Raw genomic sequence first — 18,455 nt, 5'->3', positions numbered from 1 at the left:
AGAGGAGCCCTCAATCAAAAGGCTGAACAAAAGGTAAACAAAGAAACAAATAAATAAACAAAGTTCTGTTGTTACCTTGGTATGTCTCCATGCTATTAACTGAAAAATTAAGGTAGAGAGGCAGATTTTGGCAAAATTTAAGGGGAAAAAGGCTTTTTAGACCTTCCTACAAATGGCGGATTTCCCCCTGCACATAGTGAATTTCTCTTTATAGAGGTGTGCAGGCATAGAGATTTGGCTTCTTAGGAAACCTGCAGAGAAGCTTGTGTAGTGGGTTGGACTAGGTGTATGGATTTCTCTTCTTACCCTGAGATTCTCTGACTCTAAGAAAAAGGGTTTCTCAGTAGTATTAATAGACGTTACAAGATGTGCACAAGATGTTACGGAAACAGAAGAGAAACCAGCAATACAGGTTTGGGTAGAAAGGTTCATGGAAGGCGTCCCAGAAAGGATAATATTTGACCAAACTTTAAGGGAAGGCTAGAACTTTGATAATCAAAGGAAGTTGGAGAAGGGCAGAAGTTGGAGAAGGGCAGGTACATTCCAGACCAAAGGAATGTCGTGGTCAAAAGCAAGGAGGCATGAAACACCAGGGCACTCATATACAAAGAGGGAATGTGTTAATGGGCTGGTGATGAGAAGAAATCTGAGCAAGAGATGGAGCTGGACAAATAGGAAGGGGCTGCCATAAAAGTATTGACTTGCAATGAAAAGCGATTGGATATTTGTTCTAAAAGTCATAAGCAGTCACTTACAGTTCTAAGAATAGCTCTAAGAAAAGAAATAACATTTGCATTTTAAAAACATCAGCATTGGGACTTCCCCGGTGGTCCAGTGGGTAAGACTCCAGGCTCCCAATGCAGTGGGCCCTGGTTGGGGGAACTAGATCCTGGTTGGGGGAACTAGATCCTGCATGCCTACTGCAACTAAGATCCTGCGTGCTGCAACTAAAACCCTGTGCAGCCAAAATAAATAAATAAATATTATTTTTATAAAAAAACACCATGCATCAGCATTCTCACCTGGATCAAATTTTTAAGGGACTGCAGGTATCACACTAATAATTTTTGTCAGAAACATCTAACCTGCTAAGGTCGGGGTCTGCCTTTAGGTCTCATTGGCCACTGGAGCTAGACTCCCTCTTCTTCCATGGTCAGGACTACAATTTGTAAACCCCATATTCTATATAAATCTCTTGGTAGATCTACCTCCAACGGACAATTAGACTTAAAGTCATGTTACTCTGAGGTTTTATAATTGAAAAGAACTTCAAAGTAGAATAACATAATTCCATGTCAATATATGCAATAACCTGGGTCAAATTATTTTACCATCCTCTGCCCTCATAAAATACAGATCTATGTCTATGTTTGTGTGTGTGTGTCTCTCATACACACACACACACACACACACACACACACACACACACACACACACGAGAGAAGTGCCTCCAGAGACCACCCAGTCTCCCTCCTATTATATGCAAGAAGAAACTTGATCCCTATGAATGCAAAATGGAAGTGATTTGCCCATGGTTGCACACTGAATAAACAGCAAAGCTGAAACTAGAATCCAGAACCTAGGCCTCTTGTTTCTTTCTCCTACTGATGAGTTTCTAACCTTCCCAATTCCCACTGGTAATTAGCTAGGGTGATCTTGGAGGGTCCCTTCCAGGTCTAAGACTTTGAGGTATGTGGACCATTCAGCTGAAAAATTCATCTTCCCTTTCCACACACTGCCTCCCTCAAGAGAGGCAAATTAGAATATGGAACTGTAGACAAATAAAACCACTGGAACTTGTAGGGCTGAGAGAGCATAAAAGGATGTAATTAATAACATAATGCTCAGTAATGACAACAGGAATCTATGCCAAGGATGATGAGGAAAGTTTCTTTCCTGGACTTTGTTTGATTAAGACTTTCCCTCTACCATTGTTCACAACCTTTTCTCATTAATTTTTTCAAAAGGGACATTGTCACTTTCTCATTAGCATCTGTGGGTGTAGGTCACTCAAATATTGGCAAGGAGGTGGTAGGTGATAACCAGGGCCTTTGGTTTTAGTTTCTGGTACTGCTTCACTAGAAGAACAGGATAGAGACCATCAGCTGTGTAACTAACCAGGCCAGCACTGCTAATACTCTCTGGGAAAGAGAAATAAAAAGGGACCTTTTACCTTATATTTTCTTTTGACTTGGTTTTCTTCATTTTAAATCTATCCTTTTCTTTCTTGAAGAACCTCTGCAGTCTTTTAAGTGCTTCTTTTCCATCTAAACTAAGAGGAATCAGAGGATATAAATAACATGGTATTTGAGAGCGTACTGGGGATGGAAGCCTGCTGTAGTAAAAAGGATCAGAGACTTCAGTCTCATTTCTTCAACACACCCCACTCAAGGAAGAGCAGAAAAATGCCTTGTCAGCTTCTATGCTCTTCTTCTTTGTTTAGATGCTGATAGGAAGTAGCACAGATCAGCTATGGATGGAATTACTATATTTCAATACAAACTTTCATCTACTCCAAATGGTTTCTATTTTAAAGAGTTTATGGAGCAAAGTCTTCCTTTTAGAGATGATGTCTCAGGGACCCAATAGTTTACAAACTATACTAGAAATACATTATAGAAATTACTAGCTTCTGAAATTCAGGTCACTGATCTTTAATTTATGGAATGATAATATAACGATGATGGTACACTGGCTGCCTGGTTGATGATTAAAATTTTTCCAAATATGCTCTTGATGGGGGTGGGGGAGTGTAGGGAGAGGGAATGATACACACATCATCCCACCCAGCACGAATGCCCTCTTTTCCCTTCAATCCTCAAACTTCTTGCTTTTGACTATTGCTGTTTTCCTTTCCACAATGTGTGCCTAATAACTGAATTTGATTAATAATGCCCGTTTGAACAAATACTTTCCTTGATAACACTGAATTATTAGGTAATAAATTAAGCCCCAATCCCAGAGATAGCCTCATTAACTTTCAAAGATACAGGTAAATCATAACCATTGATTTCTTCCTGGAAAAGCAACTACAGAATTGAAGCATTTTATTGATATTTACTTCTCTTTTCTCACTTATTCCCTAACACAGTATCAAAGTCCTCTACTCTGGGAGATGGACATTTTCTCAAAAGAGAAAGCAATGTGATCAAAATTATTAGATATGATTCTACACAATTACAAGTACCCTATTGATCACAATGTTGTATTACAATAGCTTATCTCCATTCTCTATGCATATCTTCCCTAAAGATGGGGTGGGTAGGGATGGAGGTCATTTCTTAAACTTTGGTTTTCCTAGACTAACAGGAAATACCCTTAGCTATGAAGCCAAGAAAAAGAGAAACTCACTCTATCTTTGGGTAGTTGCTCTTTGTTTTGTAGACATCTTCATACATTTCTTCACTATTTTCTTTTGAAATTAAAAAAAATTATTCATTATAATGGCAATAATTCAGATTCATATTTGACACAAAATTATTGGATACCTACCAGGTGCTAGGTACTCTAATCTTGTTTGTGAAGTAGTTTTTATTGAAACATATGCACATGTTTTTATAAGCACGTGGTAAAAATAAGTAACCTCTAAAAGTACATACAAACAAACATTAATATTTGCTTCTATCCTGTTTTCAAGTCTGTCTGATTTAGTCAAAGAAAGTTAATTTATTAACAGATTCCCACCTTAAACCCTTCCCCTTTGCATATTTTACATATAACAATTAGTCTACTAAACACCAGACATTGTGCTGAATGCTGGGGAAATAATGGAGACAACCAGATACATCTTGAAAAATCTTCCCCCATCATAGCATGGCTTTCACCTAGTCCAACACATCAGCTTAAAATACACAGATATACTTTGAATCTACCCTGGCAATGGAGGATTTTCAAGTTCAGAACTTGATTCACAATGAGTTTAGGACAGTCACTTAACTTCTCTATGCCTCAGTTTCCTTTTTTTAAAATGAGGGTACCATGTTTAATGATCTCTAAGATTGTTTCTCCATCTAAAATTCTAATATTCTAAGAAGGACAAAAACAACCAGAGTAGCATTTGATTATCCCTCCTCCATTAACTTTTCATTCATTCAACAAATATTTTTTGAATATGTAACATGTGCCTGGAATTATGATAGGGGCTAGGGAAAATGGTGAGCATAGAGAAGGAAATAATTTAGGAGGGCAGAGAATCATTAATCAAAGAATCACATAAATATAGAATTACAACTGTGACAAGTGCTATGAAAAAGAGGGTCATGGTACTATAAGACTGTATACCTAAGAGAATATTCCCTGGGGAATAATGATTGAGCTGAGATGAGAAGAAAGATTAAGAGTCACTTAGAAAAAGGGGCACAGGGGAGGAAAAAACATTCTAGGAAGAGGGAGTAGAATATGTGAACACCCTGCAGTGGGAGCTTGGCAAGTCAGAGAAGCTAACAGGTCAGCATGACTGGATCTCAAAGATGAAGACTGAGTATGTATGAAAAGAGGATGGAGGGGTACGTAGGGGCATTCAAGTCCTGTATACCGTGTTAACGTCAATCTTAAAAGTATTGGGAATATACTACAAAGTTATAGTAGTCAAAACAGTATGGTACTGGCACAAAAACAGACATAGATCAATGGAACAGAATAAAAAGCCCAGAAACACACACACTTATGGTTAATTAATCTATGACAAAGTAGGCAAGAATATACATGGAGAAAAGACAGACTCTTCAATAAGTTGTGCTGGGAAAACTCCTAGAAGAAAACATAGGCAGAACACACTTTGACATAAGTCTTAGCAATATATTTTTTTTTTGGATCTGTCTCCTCAGGCAAGGAAACAAAAGCAAAAATAAACAAATGGGACCTAATCAAAATTAGAAGCTCTTGCACAACAAAGGAAAACATTAACAAAACAAAAAGACAACCTACTGAATGGGAGAAGATATTTGCAAATGATATTTCTGAAAAGGGGTTAATATCCAAAATATATAACAAGCTCATACAACTCAATATCAAAAACACAAGCAACCTGATTTTAAAAAATGGGTAAAGGCCTGAATAGACATCTTTTCAAAAAAGACCTGCAGATGGCAAACAGGCACAAGAAAAGATGCTCAGCAACACTAATCATCAGGGAAATGCAAATCAAAAGCACATGAGGTATCACCTCGCAACTGTCAGAATGGCTATCATCAAAAAGATGACAAAAGGGGCACCTTCAAGTTGGTGGATGAGTAAGACGTGTAGATCACATTCCTCCACACAAATACATCAAAACTACATCTACATGTGGAACAACTCCTACAGAACACCTACTGAATGTTGGCAAAAGACCTCAGACTTCTCAAAAGGCAAGAAACTTCCCACATACCGGGCCGTGTGGCTGACAGGTTCTTGGTGCTCTAGCTGGGTGTCAGGCCTGAGTCTCTGAGGTGGGAGAGCCGAGTTCAGGACTTTAGTCCACCAGAGACCTCCAAGCCCCACGTAATATCAAACAGTGAAAGCTCTCCCAGAGATCTCCATCTCAATGCTAAGACCCAGCTCCACTCAACGACCAGCAATCTACAGTGCTGGACACCCTATGCCAAACAACTAGCAAGACAGGAATACAACTTGACCCATTAGCACAAAGCCTGTCTAAAAACATAATAAATTCATAGACAACCCAAACCACACCACTGGACATGGTCCTGCCCACCACAAAGACAAGATCCAGCCTCATCCAGCAGAACACAGGAACCATTCCCCTCCACCAGGAAGCTTACACAACCCACTGAACCAACCATACACACTAGGAATAGACACCAAAAATGAACCTGTAGCCTGTGAAAAGGAGACACCAAACACAGTAAGTTAAGCAAAATGAGAAGACAGAAAAACACACAGCAGATGAAGAAGCAAGGTAAAAACCCACTACACCAAACAAATGAAGAGGAAATAGGCAGTCTACCAGAAAAAGAATTCAGAGGAATGACGGTAAAGATGACCCAAAATATTGGAAATAGAACGGAGAAAATACAAGAAATGTTTAACAAGAACCTAGAAGAACTAAAGAGCAAACAAACAATAATGAACAACACAATAAATGAAATAAAAAATTCTCTAGATGGAATCAATAGCAGAATAACTGAGGCAGAAGAATAAATAAATGACATGGAAAATAAAATAGTGGAAATAACTACCACAGAGCAGAATAAAGAAAAAAGAAAAGAATTGAGGACAACCTCAGAGAACTCTGGGACAACATTAAACACACCAACATTCAAATTATAGGGGTCCCAGAAGAAGAAGAGGCAAAAAAAGGGGCTGAGAAAATATTTGAAGAAATTTTAGTTGAAAATTTCCCTAACATGAGAATGGAAATAGTCAATCAAGACCAGGAAGCACAGAGAGTCGTACACAGGATAAATCCAAGGAGAAACACGCCAAGACACATATTAATCAAACTATCAAAAATTAAATACAAAGAAAAAATATTAAAAGCAGCAAAGGAAGCAAGAATTAACATACAAGGGAATCACCATAAGGTTAACAGCTCATCTTTCAGCAGAAACTCTGCAAGCCAGAAGGGAGTGACAGGACATATTTAACGTGATGAAAGGGAAAAACCTATAACCAAGATTACTCTACCCAGCAAGGATCTCATTCACATTTGATGGAGAAATTAAAACCTTTACAGACAAGCAAAAGCTAAGATAATTCAGCACCACCAAACCAGCTCTACAACAAATGCTAAAGGAACTTCTCTAGGCAGGAAACACGAGAGAAGGAAAAGACTTACAACAATAACAAACCCAAAACAATTAAGAAAATGGTAATAGGAACATACATATTGATAACTACCTTAAATGTAAATGGATTAAATGCTCCCACCAAAAGACATAGACTGGCTGAATGGATAAAAAACAAGACCCGTATATATGCTGTCTACAAGAGACCTACTTCAGGCCTAGGGACACATACAGACTGAAAGTGAGGGGATGGAAAAAGATATTCCATGCAAATGGAAAGCAAAAGAAAGCTGAAGTAGCAATTCTCATATCAGACAAAATACACTTTAAAATAAAGACTACTATAAGAGACAAAGGACACTACATAATGATCAAGGGATCAATCCAATAAGAGGATACAACAATTATAAATATTTATGCACCCAACATAGGAGTACCTCAATACATGAGGCAAATGCTAACAGCCATAAAAGGAGAAATCAACAGTAACACAATCATAGTATGGGATTTTAACACCCCACTTTCACCAATGGACAGATCATCCAAAATGAAAATAAATAAGGAAATACAATCTTTAAATGATACACTGAACAAGACTAACTTAATTGATATTAATAGGACATTCCATCCAAAACCAGCAGATAACATTTTCTTCTCACGTGCTCATGGAGCATTCTCCAGGATAGAGCATATCATGGGACACAAATCAAGCTTTGGTAAATTTAAGAAAATTGAAACTGTATCAAGTATCTTTTCTGACCACTATGCTATTAGACTAGATATCAATTACAGGAAAAAATCTGTAAAAAATACAAACATATGGAGGCTAAACAATATGATACTAAACAACCAAGAGATCACTGAAAAAATCAAAGAGAAAATTTAAAAATACCGAGACAAATGACAATGAAAACACGATGACCCAAAACCTATGGGATGCAGCAAAAGCAGTTCTAAGAGGGAATTTTATAGCAATAAAATCTTACCTCAAGAAACAAAAAACATCTCAAATAAACAACCTAACTTTACACCTAAAGCAATTAGAGAAAGAAGGAAAAAAAAACTAGTTAGCAGAAGTAAAGAAATCATAATGATCAGATCAGAAATAAATGAAAAAGAAATGAAGGAAACAATAGCAAAGATCAATAAAACTAAAAGCTGGTTCTTTGAGAAAATAAACAAAATTGACAAAGCATTAGCCAGACTCATCAAGAAAAAAAGGGAGAAGACACAAACCAATAGAATTAGAAATGAAAAAGGAGAAGTAACAACTGACACTGCAGAAATTACAAAGGATCGTGAGAGATTACTACAGGAAACTAGATGCCAATAAAATGGACAACCTGGAAGAAATGGACAAACTCTTAGAAAAGCACAACCTTCCGAGACTGAACCAGGTAGAAATAGAAAATATAAACAGACTAATCACAAGCACTGAAATTGAAACTGTGATTAAAAATCTTCCAACAAACAAAAGCCCAGGAGCTGATGGCTTCACAGGCGAATTCTAACAAACACTGAGAGAAGAGCTAGCACCTATCCTTCTCAAACTCTTCCAAAATACAGCAGAGGGAGGAACACTCCCAAACTCGTTCTACGAGGCCACCATCAGCCTGATACCAAAATCAGACAAAGATGCCACAACGAAAGAAAACTACAGGCCAATATCACTGATGAATATAGATGCAAAAATCCTTAACAAAATACTAGCAAACAGAATCCAACAGCAAATTAAAAGGATCATACACCATGATCAACTGGGGTTTATTCCAGGAATGAAAGGATTTTTCAAATACGCAAATAAATAAATGTGATAAACCATATTAACAAATTAAAGAAGAAAAACCATATGATCATCTCAATAGATGCAGAAAAAGCTTTTGACAAAATTCAACACCCATTTATGATAAAAACCCTTCAGAAAGTAGGCATAGAGGGAACTTACCTCAACATAATAAAGGCCATATATGACAAACCCACAGCAAACATCATTCTCAATGGTGAAAACCTGAAACCATTTCCTCTAAGATCAGGAACAAGACAAAGTTGCCCACTCTCACCACTATCATTCAACATAGTTTTGGAACTTTAGCCACAGCAATCAGAGAAGAAAAAGAAATAAATCCAAATTGGAAAAGAAGTAAAACTGTCACTGTTTGCAGATGACATGATACTATACATAGAGAATCCTAAAGACGCTACCAGAAAGCTACTAGAGTGAATCAATGAATTTGTTAAAGTAGAAGGATACAAAATTAATGCACAGAAATCTCTTGCATTCCTATACACTAATGATGAAAAATCTGAAAGAGAAATTAAGGAAACACTCCCATTAACCATTGCAACAAAAAGAATAAAATACCTAGGAATAAACCTACCTGAAGAGACAAAAGACCTGTATGCAGAAAACTATAAGACACCAATGAAAGAAATTAAAGATGATACAAACAGATGGAGAGATATACCATGTTCTTGGACTGGAAAAATCAATACTGTGAATATAACTATACTACCCAAAGCAAAATACAGATTCAATGCAATCCCTATTTAACTACCAATGGCATTTTCCACAGAACTAGAACAAAAAATTTCACAATTTGTATGGAAACACAAAAGACCCCAAATAGCTGAAGCAATCTTGAGAAAGAAAAACGGACCTTGAGGAATCAGGCTCCCTAACTTCAGACTATACTACAAAACTATAGTAACCAAAACAGTATGGTACTGGCACAAAAACAGAAATATAGATCAATGGAACAGGATAGAAAGCCCAGAGATAAACTCACGCACATATGGTCACCTTACTTTTGATAAAGGAGGCAAGAATATACAATGGTGAAAAGACAGCCTCTTCAATAAGTGGTGCTGGGAAAACTGGACAGCTACTTATAAAAAAATGAAATTAGAACACTCCCTAACACCATACACAAAAATAAACTCAAAATGGATTAAAGAACTAAATGTAAGGCCAGACACTATCAAACTCTTAGAGGAAAACATAGGCAGAACACTCTATGACATAAATCACAGTGAGATCCTTTTTGACCCACCTCCTAGAGAAATGGAAATAAAAACAAAAATAAACAAACACGACCTAATGAAACTTAAAAGCTTTTGCACAGCAAAGGAAACCATAAACAAGACAAAAAGACAACCCTTAGAATGGGAGAAAATATTTGCAAATGAAGCAACTGACAAAGGATTAATCTCCAAAATATACATGCAGCTCAGTGTCAAAAAAAACCCAACCCAATCCAAAAATGGGTAGAAGACCTAAACAGACATTTCTCCAAAGAAGATATACAGATTGCCAACAAACACATGAAAGAATGCTCAACATCATTAATCATTAGAGAAATGCAAATCAAAACTACAGTGTGGTACCACCTCACACTGGTCAGAATAGCCATCATCAAAACATCTACAAACAATAAATGCTGGAGAGGGTGTGGAGAAAAGCGAACCTTCCTGCACTGCTGGTCGGAATGTAAATTGATACAACCACTATGGAGAACAGTAAGGAGGTTCCTCAGGAGTCTAAAATTAGAACTACCATACAACTCAGCAATCCCAATACTGGGCATATACCCTGAGAAAACCATAATTCAAAAAGAGTCATGTACCACAATGTTCATTGAAGCTCTATTTACAATAGACAGGACATGGAAGCAACATAAGTGTCCATCGACAGATGAATGGATAAGGAAGATGTGGCACATATATACAATGGAATATTACTCAACCATAAAAAGAAATGAAATTGAGTTATTTGTAGTGAGATGGATGGACCTAGAGACTATCATACAGAGTGAAGTAAGTGAGAGAAAAACAAATATCGTATGCTAACACATATACATGGAATCTAAAAAAAACATGGTTCTGAAGAACCTAGGGGCAGGACAGGAATAAAGACACAGACATAGAGAATGGACTTGAGGACACAGGGAGTGGGAAGGGTAAGCTGGGACAAAGTGAGAGAGTGGCATGGACATATATACACTACCAAATGTAAAATAGATAGCTAGTGGGAAGCAGCTGCATAGCACAGGGAGATCAGCTCGGTGCTCTGTGTCCACCTAGAGGGGTAGGATAGGGAAGGTGGGAGGGAGATGCAAGAGGGGGGAGATATGGGGATATATGTACATGTATAGCTGATTCACTTTGTTATAAAGCAGAAACTAACACACCATTGCAAAGCAATTATACTCCAATAAAGATGGTAAAAAAGAAAAAAGATGACAAAAGGTGTTGGTGAGGATGTGGAGGAAAGGGAACCCTCTTACACTGTTGGTAGGAATGTAAATTGGTGCAACCACTATGGGAATCAGTATGGAGGTTCCTCAAATAATTACAAATAGAACTGCCATATGATCCAGCAATTCCACTCCTGGGTGTCTTTCTGAAGAAAATGAAAACACTAATTCAAAAAAGATGCACTCTAATGTTCATATTAGCATTATTTACAATGGCCAAGATACAGTAGCAACCTCAGTGTCCATTAACAGATGAATGGATAAAGAAGATGTAGTGTACACACACACACACACACACACAGGAATACTACTCAGCCATAAAAAAGAATGTAATTTTGCCATTTGCAACAATATGGATGGACTTGGAGAGTGTTATGCTTAGTAAATAAGCCAGACATAGACAAAAACTGTTATGTTTTCACTTACACGTGGAATCTAAAAAAGAAAAGAAATATAAATGAATATAACAAAACAGACTCACAGATATAGAGAACCAATTGTTACCAGTGGGAAGAAGGGTGGAGGAAGTGGCAAGGTGGGGTATGGGCAAGATGTGGAAGGGGATTAAGAGATACAGACTACTAGCTATAAAATAAATAAGATACAAAGATATGATGTACAGCACAGGGACTATGACCAATATTTTATAATAACTTTAAGTGGACTATAATCTATAAAAATATAAAATCACTATGTACTACATCTGAACCTAATGTTGTAAATAAATTATACTTCAATATTTAAAAAAAGTATTGAGACTCCATACAAGTGTTTTAAATAAAACACATTCCTATCTTCAGACTTGGATTGTGAAGAGATCAGGAAGAAAGCAATTTCACATCAAAGTTGATTTCTTGCCACAAAAGACCCATTACCAGCATCTTCACCTTCATGATTCTAAATGCATTTATTCACACATACCTTGAACCACTTCTATTAGGTTATCATCACCCCACCCAAATGGAATTACTAAAAATATGTAAGTAAAAGATACCTTACTACTAATCTGCCACAGAAACTCTTACCAATTCCTATTGACAGTTTCAAGTGTTTTCTTAAACTTACCTTTATCTGAGACAAATGAGTTAGAGACATCTGACTTTGCTCTGTGGGGAGAAAAGATACAAAGACCATTGACCTGTTGTATTGTACTTTTAAAGTCTCATCACATTCATCTCGCTGAAGGGCTGGCACGTACTTACCCCTCTCTCCCAGGGTACTCAACATCATCATATGTCTCGGAAATAGAATTTGGCTTAAAGGCTCCTTGGCCTGGGGTTTCTTTAGTCATCTCCAAGGCCTTCACATACCCCACTGTAAGGAAAACAGAGAACACCCTGAAAACGTCTCATCAACTTCTCTCATAAATGCATTCACACAGGTCACTGGCAATGGAGACAATAATAGGAAAAGGCAGATTAAATATGGTAACACTGGATTATAACCTTGATATGTATGATCCTTTGGCAAACCACTTCACCTTGCTGAGCCTCAGTTATGATTCTCTCAAGTTGGGATAATGATAGTAACCTCTCTTGGATGATTGTGGCAAGGCTTAATACATATTTATGAAGGGTGCTAATTGCCCAGTAATCCAGTGATTCCTCCCTCTTCTTGGATGTTTCTTCCTCTAATGTTGAAGTCTACCAAGGTGCAGCCCTGGGGCTTCTCTCCCTACATTTAGATGACTTTATCCACTTTGTGGCATTTTTTCTTAAAGTAAAATTTCTTAGACAAGTTGATTGAGCACATGCCAATATTTATTATGCATTAGTGATGGATTCAGCCAGATAGTGTGCCAGGTTAAAAAATGCCTAGGGATTGTTTGCACAAGTAGCTAGCCTGTTACATGCAGGAGCTGGTTTATTTCACAGAGCTATAAACTTGTCATAACCTTAAAACTGTCACCTTTTTATCAGTTGGTATAGGTTAATATTTACAGTATGGGTGACTCAGAACCATTTGAAGACATGAACTATTAATCAGAAATAAGAAATATATCTGAGAAATAACAATAAGCACATTGACTTTTACCTTTTTTTTACATATTTATTGGAGTATAATTGCTTTGCAATGGTGTGTTAGTTTCTGCTTTATAACAAAGTGAATCAGCTATACATATACATATATCCCATATCTCCTCCCTCTTGCATCTCCCTCCCTCCCACCCTCCCTATCCCACCCCTCTAGGTGGTCACAAAGCACCGAGATGATCTCCCTGTGCTATGTGGCTGCTTCCCACTAGCTATCTATTCTACGTTTGGTAGTGTATATATGTCCATGCTACTCTCTCACTTTGTCCCAGCTTACCCTTCCCCCTCCCCGTGTCCTCAAGTCCATTCTCTACATCTGCGTCTTTATTCCTGTCCTGCCCCTAGGTTCTTCAGAACCTTTTTTTTCTTAGATTCCATATATATGTGTTAGCATACGGTATTTGTTTTTCTCTTTCTCACTTACTTCATTCTGTATGACAGTTTCTAGGTCCATCCACCTCATTACAAATAACTCAATTTCGTTTCTTTTTATGGCTGAGTAATATTCCATTGTATATATGTGCCACATCTTCTTTATCCATTCATCTGTCAATTGACACTTAGATTGCTTCCATGTCCTGGCTATTGTAAATAGAGCTGCAATGAACACTGTGATACATGACTCTTTTTGAATTATGGTTTTCTCAGGGTAGTGGGATTGCTGGGTCGTATGGTAGTTCTAACTTTAGTTTTCTGAGGAACCTCCATACTGTTCTCCATAGTGGCTGTATCAATTTACATTCCCACCAACAGTGCAAGAGGGCTCCCTTTTCTCCACACCCTCTCCAGCATTTACTGTTTGTAGATTTTTTGATGATGGCCATTCTGACTGGTGTGAGATGATACCTCATTGTACTTTTTTTTTTTTTTTTTTTCTATTTTGTGGTACGCGGGCCTCTCACCATTGTGGCCTCTCCCATTGCGGAGCACAGGCTCCAGACGCACAGGCTCAGCGGCCATGGCTCACGGGCCCAGCCGCTCCGCGGCATGTGGGATCTTCCCGGACCGGGGCACGAACCCGTGTCCCCTGCATCAGCAGGTGGATTCTCAACCACTGCGCCACCAGGGAAGCCCTCATTGTACTTTTGATTTGCATTTCTCTAATGATTAGTGATGTTGAACATCCTTCCATGTGTTTGTTAGCAATCTGTATATCTTCTTTGGAGAAATGTCAGTTTAGGTCTTCTTCCCATTTTTGTATTGGGTTGTTCTTTTGATATTGAGCCGCAAGAGCTGCTTGTAAATTTTGGAGATTAATCCTTTGTCAGTTGCTTCATTTGCAAATATTTTCTGCCATTCTGAGGGTTGTCTTTTCATCTTGTTTATGGTTTCCTTTGCTGTGCAAATGCTTTTAAGTTTCATTAGGTCCTGTTTGTTTATTTTTGTTTTTATTTCCATTTCTCTAGGAGGTGGGTCAAAAAGGATCTCAATGTGATTTATGTCATAGTGTTCTGCCTATGTTTTCCTCTAAGAGTTTGATAGTGTCTGGCCTTACATTTAGGTCTTTAATCCATTTTGAGTTTATTTTTGTGCATGGTGTTAGGGAGTATTCTAATTTCATTCTTTTACATGTAGCTGTCCAGTTTTCCCAGCACAACTTATTGAAGAGATCATTATTTCTCCATTGTATATCCTTGACTCCTTATTCATAGATTAGTTGACCATAGGTGCGTGGGTTTTTCTCTGGGCTTTCTATCCTGTTCCATTGATCTATATTTCTATTTTTGTGCCAGTACCATACTATCTTGATCACAGTTTCAATTTCAGTGCTTGTGATCAGTCTGTTTATATTTTCTATTTCTACCTGGTTCAGTCTTGGAAGGTTGTGCTTTTCTAAGAGTTTGTCCATTTCTTCCAGGTTGTCCATTTTATTGGCATATAGTTTCCTGTAGTAATCTCTCATGATCCTTTGTATTTCTGCAGTGTCATTTGTTACTTCTCCTTTTTCATTTCTAATTCTATTGATTTGAGTCTTCTCCCTTTTTTTCTTGATGACTCTGGCTAATGGTTTATCAATTTTGTTTATTTTCTCGAAGAAACAGCTTTTAGTTTTATTGATCTTTGCTATCGTTTCCTTCATTTCTTTTTCATTTATTTATGATCTGATCTTTATGCTTTCTTTCTACTAACTTTAAGGTTTTATTTTTGTTCTTCTTTCTCTAACTGCTTTAGGTGTAAAGTTAGGTTGTTTATTTGAGATGTTTATTGTTTCTTGAGGTAGGATTGTATTGCTATAAACTTTCCTCTTAAACTGCTTTTGCTGCATCCCATAGGTTTTGGGTTGTTGTGTTTTCATTGTCATTTGTCTCTAGGTATTTTTTTATTTCCTCTTTGATTTCTTCAGTTATCTCTTGGGTATTTAGTAGTGTATTGTTCAGCCTCCATGTGTTTGTATTTTTTACAGGTTTTTCCCTGTAATCGATTTCTAATCTCATATTGTTGTGGTCGGAAAAGATACTTGATGTGATTTCAATTTTCTTAAATTTACCAAGGCTTGATTTGTGACCCAAAATATGATCTATCCTGGAGAATGTTCCATGAGCACTTGAGAAGAAAGTGTAATCTGCTGTTTTTGGATGGAATGTCCTATAAATATCAATTAAGTCCATGTTGTTTAATGTATCAACTAAAACTTGTATTTCCTTATTTGTTTTCACTTTGGATGATCTGTCCATTGGTGAAAGTGGGGTGTTCAAGTCCCTTACTATGGCTGTGTTTCTGTTGATTTCTCCTTTTATGGTTGTTAGCATTTGCATTATGTATTGAGGTGCTCCTATGTTGGGTGCATAAGTATTTACAATTGTTATATTTTCTTCTTGGATTGATCCCTCGATCATTATGTAGTGTCCTTCTCTGTCTCTTGTAATAGTCTTTATTTTAAAGTCTATTTTGTCTGATATGAGAATTGCTACTCCAGCTTTCTTTTGATTTCCATTTGCATGGAATATCTTTTTCCATCCCCTCACTTTCAGTCTGTATGTGTCCCTAGGCCTGAAGTGGGTCTCTTGTAGACAGCATATATACGGGTCTTGCTTTTGTATCCATTCAGCCATTCTGTGTCTTTTGGTGGGAGCATTTAATCCATTTACATTTAAGGTAATTATCAACATGTATGTTCCTATTACCATTTTCTTAATTGTTTTGGGTTTGTTATTGTAGGTCTTTTCCTTCTCTTGTGTTTCCTGCCTAGAGAAGTTCCTTTAGCATTTGTTGTAAAGCTGGTTTGGTAATGCTGAATTCTCTTAGCTTTTGCCTGTCTGTAAAGATTTTAATTTCTCCGTCGAATCTGAATGAGATCCTTGCTGGGTAGAGTAATCTTGGTTGTAGGTTTTTCCCTTTCATCATGTTAAATATGTCCTGTCACTCCCTTCTGGCTTGCAGAGTTTCTGCTGAAAGATCAGCTGTTAATCTTATGTTATGCTAACATAACATAAGGTTATGTTATTTGTTGTTTTTCACTCACTACTTTTAATATTTTTTCTTTGTATTTAATTTTTGATAGTTTGATTAATATGTGTCTTGGTGTGCTTCTCCTTGGATTTATCCTGTATGGGACTCTCTGACTTTTGTCTATTAATTAAAGGCACCAAGCAACAAGCTTTTATCCTGTGACAAGAAGTCAGTTAGCATATAGGCCCCAAACCGTCTTAATGAATGTCACCTCCCAGAGGCATAAAGGCCCTACTTTTTCTTACGGAATTATCAGTATGTTTCTCCAGCACAAAGCAAAGATGCTGAACACACAGTTGCTTAATTCTTTCTTCAGGACACTTTTTTTCCTTTCTTACTCCTTCCTTTTTGAGGCAGATGTATTGAAAAATGTTTATGGCTTCATTTTAAAAACACAGACAGGGCTTCCCTGGTGGCACAGTGGTTAAGAATCTGCCTGCCAATTCATGGGATACGGATTTGAGCCCTGGTCCAGGAAGATCCCACATATAATGGAACAACTAAACCCATGTGCCACAACTACTGAGCCTGTGAGCCGCAACTACTGAGCCGGTGCACCTAGAGACTGTGCTCCGCAATAAGAGAAGCCACCGCAATGAGAAGCCTGGGCACTGCAATGAAGAGTAGCTCACTGCAACTAGAGAAGGCCTGCACGTGGCAACAAAGACCCAATGCAGCCAAAAATAAATAAATAAAATAAATTTTAAAAAAACAAACCACAGACTACTCCCAAGTTACATCCCTAACTTAGACATCTCATTGAGTTCAACCTTCATACTGTTTCCATTTGGTTGTCTCAACATATTACATTCCAAACCAAACTCTTGTTTTTTCTCTGTGAATGTGCTCTTCCTGAAGTCTGCCCCATCTCAACAAAGAGTAGCAACCCCAACCTTTCAGTTGCTCAGGTCCAAAACCTTGAAGACATCCTTGACTCCTTTCTCTCTCATGTCCCACCTCCAATCCACAGCCATCTGTCATCTTGACTTTCAATCTATATCCTGAATCCAAGCATATCTCAACTCGACTGCGGTACCGTCCTCCAATCTACCATCATCTCTCAGTTAAATTCTTGCAACAAACTCCTAACAGGTCCCAGGTTCTTCTACATTCTTCTTTCAAGACAGCAGCTGAGATATGATTCTTTAAAATACAAGTCAGATCATTCTGTTCTTGTGCTCAAAACCTTTCAATGTTATTAAAAAAATATATATATATATCTTAGAATAAATGCCAAAGTTCTTGCAATGGTCTACAAAAGCCCCTATATTATCTGGCCCCTTGTTATCTCTCTGACCTTATCTCCTTCTACAGTCTCCTTCAGTCACTGCTCTAGCCACACTGCCCTCCTTGCTATTCTACCAACACATCTAGTAGACTCATGCCCTGGGATATTTGCACTCCTTCCCCTCTCTCCCTAGAACATTCTGGATAGCCGTGGCTCTATTCCTTACCTACTTTACATCTTTGAGGTCATCTCTGCACACTTTAAAATTGCAACTTCCACTCCCTCCACCTGCCTCCCTAATTCTCTTTATTTTTCTTTTTTTAAAAAAATGTATTTATTTATTTTGTTTTTGGCTGCATTGGGTCATCGTTGCTGCGCGCAGGCTTTCTCTAGTTGTGGCGAGCGGAGGCTACTCTTCACTGCGGTGCCTGGGCTTCTCATTGTGGTGGCTTCTCTTGTTGCAGAGCACGGACTCTAGGCTTCAGTAGTTGAGGCACTCAGCCTCAGTAGTTGTGGCTCGCAGGTTCTAGAGTGCAGGCTCAGTAGTTGTGGCGCATGGGTTTGGTTTCTCTGCGGCATGTGGGATCTTCCAGGACCAGGTCTCAAACCTGTGTCCCCTGCATTGGCAGGTGAATTCTTAACCACTGCATCACCAGGGAAGCACCCCCTAATTCTCTTTCTTTGCTTTATTATTATTTTCTATAATATTTACTACCATTCTACGTAGTGAATATTTTATTGTGTATATATTTATCATCTGTCT

General features: G+C 37.8%; 1 protein-coding gene across 1 annotated transcript in view; it reads right to left on the bottom strand.

The window, feature by feature from the left end:
- Nucleotides 1-18,455, bottom strand: part of FYB2 (FYN binding protein 2) — an 87,229-nt gene that overhangs the window by 17,835 nt on the left and 50,939 nt on the right. The window contains 4 exon segments of the mRNA XM_067025757.1: nucleotides 2,174-2,272; nucleotides 3,352-3,412; nucleotides 12,047-12,087; nucleotides 12,184-12,295. Coding sequence (XP_066881858.1) covers nucleotides 2,174-2,272; nucleotides 3,352-3,412; nucleotides 12,047-12,087; nucleotides 12,184-12,295 — 313 coding nt within the window.

This window comes from Kogia breviceps, chromosome 1 (genome assembly GCF_026419965.1).
Source record: "Kogia breviceps isolate mKogBre1 chromosome 1, mKogBre1 haplotype 1, whole genome shotgun sequence".
Lineage (NCBI taxonomy): Eukaryota > Metazoa > Chordata > Mammalia > Artiodactyla > Physeteridae > Kogia > Kogia breviceps.
Note: the sequence above shows the minus strand (reverse complement) of the source record. Positions and strands in the feature narration are given on the sequence as shown.